The 1858-nt window shown below is 51.8% G+C and overlaps 1 protein-coding gene across 1 annotated transcript in view; it reads left to right on the forward strand.

Moving 5' to 3' along the window:
- The first annotated feature begins 591 nt into the window (after positions 1–591).
- The window catches only part of SERINC3 (serine incorporator 3), an 18552-nt gene continuing 17285 nt past the window's right edge, over positions 592–1858 (forward strand). The window contains exon 1 of the mRNA XM_010840987.1: positions 592–756. Within this exon, the coding sequence (XP_010839289.1) occupies positions 718–756 (39 nt within the window). The 5' untranslated portion in view covers positions 592–717. The remainder of the gene's footprint in view (positions 757–1858) is intronic.

Raw genomic sequence — 1858 nt, forward strand, 5'->3', positions numbered from 1 at the left:
CGTCTAGTCAAGGCTATGGTTTTTCCTGTGGTCATGTATGGATGTGAGAGTTGGACTGTGAAGAAGGCTGAGCGCCGAAGAATCGATGCTTTTGAACTGTGTTGTTGGAGAAGACTCTTGAGAGTCCCTTGGACTGCAAGGAGATCCAACCAGTCCATTCTGAAGGAGATCAGCCGTGGGATTTCTTTGGAAGGAATGATGCTAAAGCTGAAACTCCAGTACTTTGGCCACCTCATGTGAAGAGTTGACTCATTGGAAAAGACTCTGATGCTGGGAGGGATTGGGGGCAGGAGGAGAAGGGGACGCCAGAGGATGAGATGGCTGGATGGCATCACTGACTCGATGGACGTGAGTCTCAGTGAACTCCGGGAGTTGGTGATGGACAGGGAGGCCTGGCGTGCTGCGATTCATGGGGTGGCAAAGAGTCGGACACGACTGAGCGACTGATCTGATCTGATCTGATGTGTACTCCAGATGTTGACAGAGCGCGCTGCGAGGGAATACACAGCAGGCGAAGGAATGTAACCAGCTCGACCCCTGCCAGTTGATCCCCGCCTTCTCCCCGAACCCCCAAGGCTGGTGGGCGGGGCCACGCGGTGACGCAGGCCGCACGTTTCCGGTCCGAGAAACCGTCGCGTTTCTGGGTGACGCCTCAGCCGGCAGTTAACCACCGTACTCTGAACTCGGGTGTCGGCCGCTTCCATCACCCGAGTCACCATGGGGGCCGTGCTGGGCGTCTTCTCCCTCGCCAGCTGGGTGAGTTCGGGGTCTAGTGTCTCTGCTGGTCTTATGGCTTGGGGCTGGGGGCGGGGGTGGCGCGACAGGGCTCCCCAAGCCGTGAGCCCCGAACGGGTCTGGGCCCCGGAGGCCCGGGGGTTGAGGGGCCGACCCTGGGTTGCAGAGGGTATATAAACCCCGGGAGGTCCAGGGTGAAATCCGCGATGCGCGGCGATCAGATGCGGCCGTTCTTCTTCTGCGTTTGCTGAGGAACGTAAGAGGCCAGGTCTCCATTGTTTACAATCTGATTGCCCCGCCCCCGCCAGCCTTCCGGCTCTGGGTTCCTCTGGAGCTGGGATGGGGCCGGGGCTGGGCTCTCTAGGCCGGGGCACTCTGGTTCGTTTCCAAGCGCCTTCTTAGGGTGGCGTCATTTATTTGGGCTGTGGGGGCAGGAGGTGTGTGTGGATAATATATTTATCTCATAGCACAGGATTTGTCAAAGCTACAGAGTATGTGGCAGAGGTGAGATTTTTAACCAAGGCCTGGGTGCGATTCTGGCTCAAGGGAAAGAAGGCCTTGTGGATAATTATTAAGAATTGGAAGTCATGGCCTGAACATTTTGGGGTCTCGTACAAGTCATTTCTTTCTGGCTTCACTTAAGATGAGGACCATCATCCCAGCATTCCTCGCCTCCAGAGCTGTTGTGAGGATGAAGTGAATAAATGGGTTGAATCACTTTGTAAATTGTAAACGTCATATTTGCAAAAGGAAAATTATGGTATCTATGGAAGAGACTATGCTAAGTTCACTCATACATTCGCTTCAAAGGGGCATGATTCCTTGACATCATTTCCTTGTTTCCTAATTCCCCGACTGACTTAATTGGCCAAGGAGTCAATCTCAGCTCATTCCACTATCCTATTTTAGGGACAGACTATATTTTCCATCCTTTAAGATTGTTGAACATAAAAGAGCTGTTGGTCACTTAAGGGCCTCGTGGCTTTCCAGTATTTTGACCTTGCCAAAAATAAGAACTCTTACATGGTTTATTTAATACACCTGTTTAGATACAAGTTTCATGAAATAATTCTTTGGCCTCTGCTGTACTTTTTTCTGTCACAGTAAAAAAAAAAAAAAAACT

This window comes from Bison bison, unplaced genomic scaffold (assembly GCF_000754665.1).
Source record: "Bison bison bison isolate TAMUID 2011002044 unplaced genomic scaffold, Bison_UMD1.0 scf7180017864154, whole genome shotgun sequence".
In the NCBI taxonomy this organism is placed as follows: Eukaryota; Metazoa; Chordata; class Mammalia; order Artiodactyla; family Bovidae; genus Bison; species Bison bison.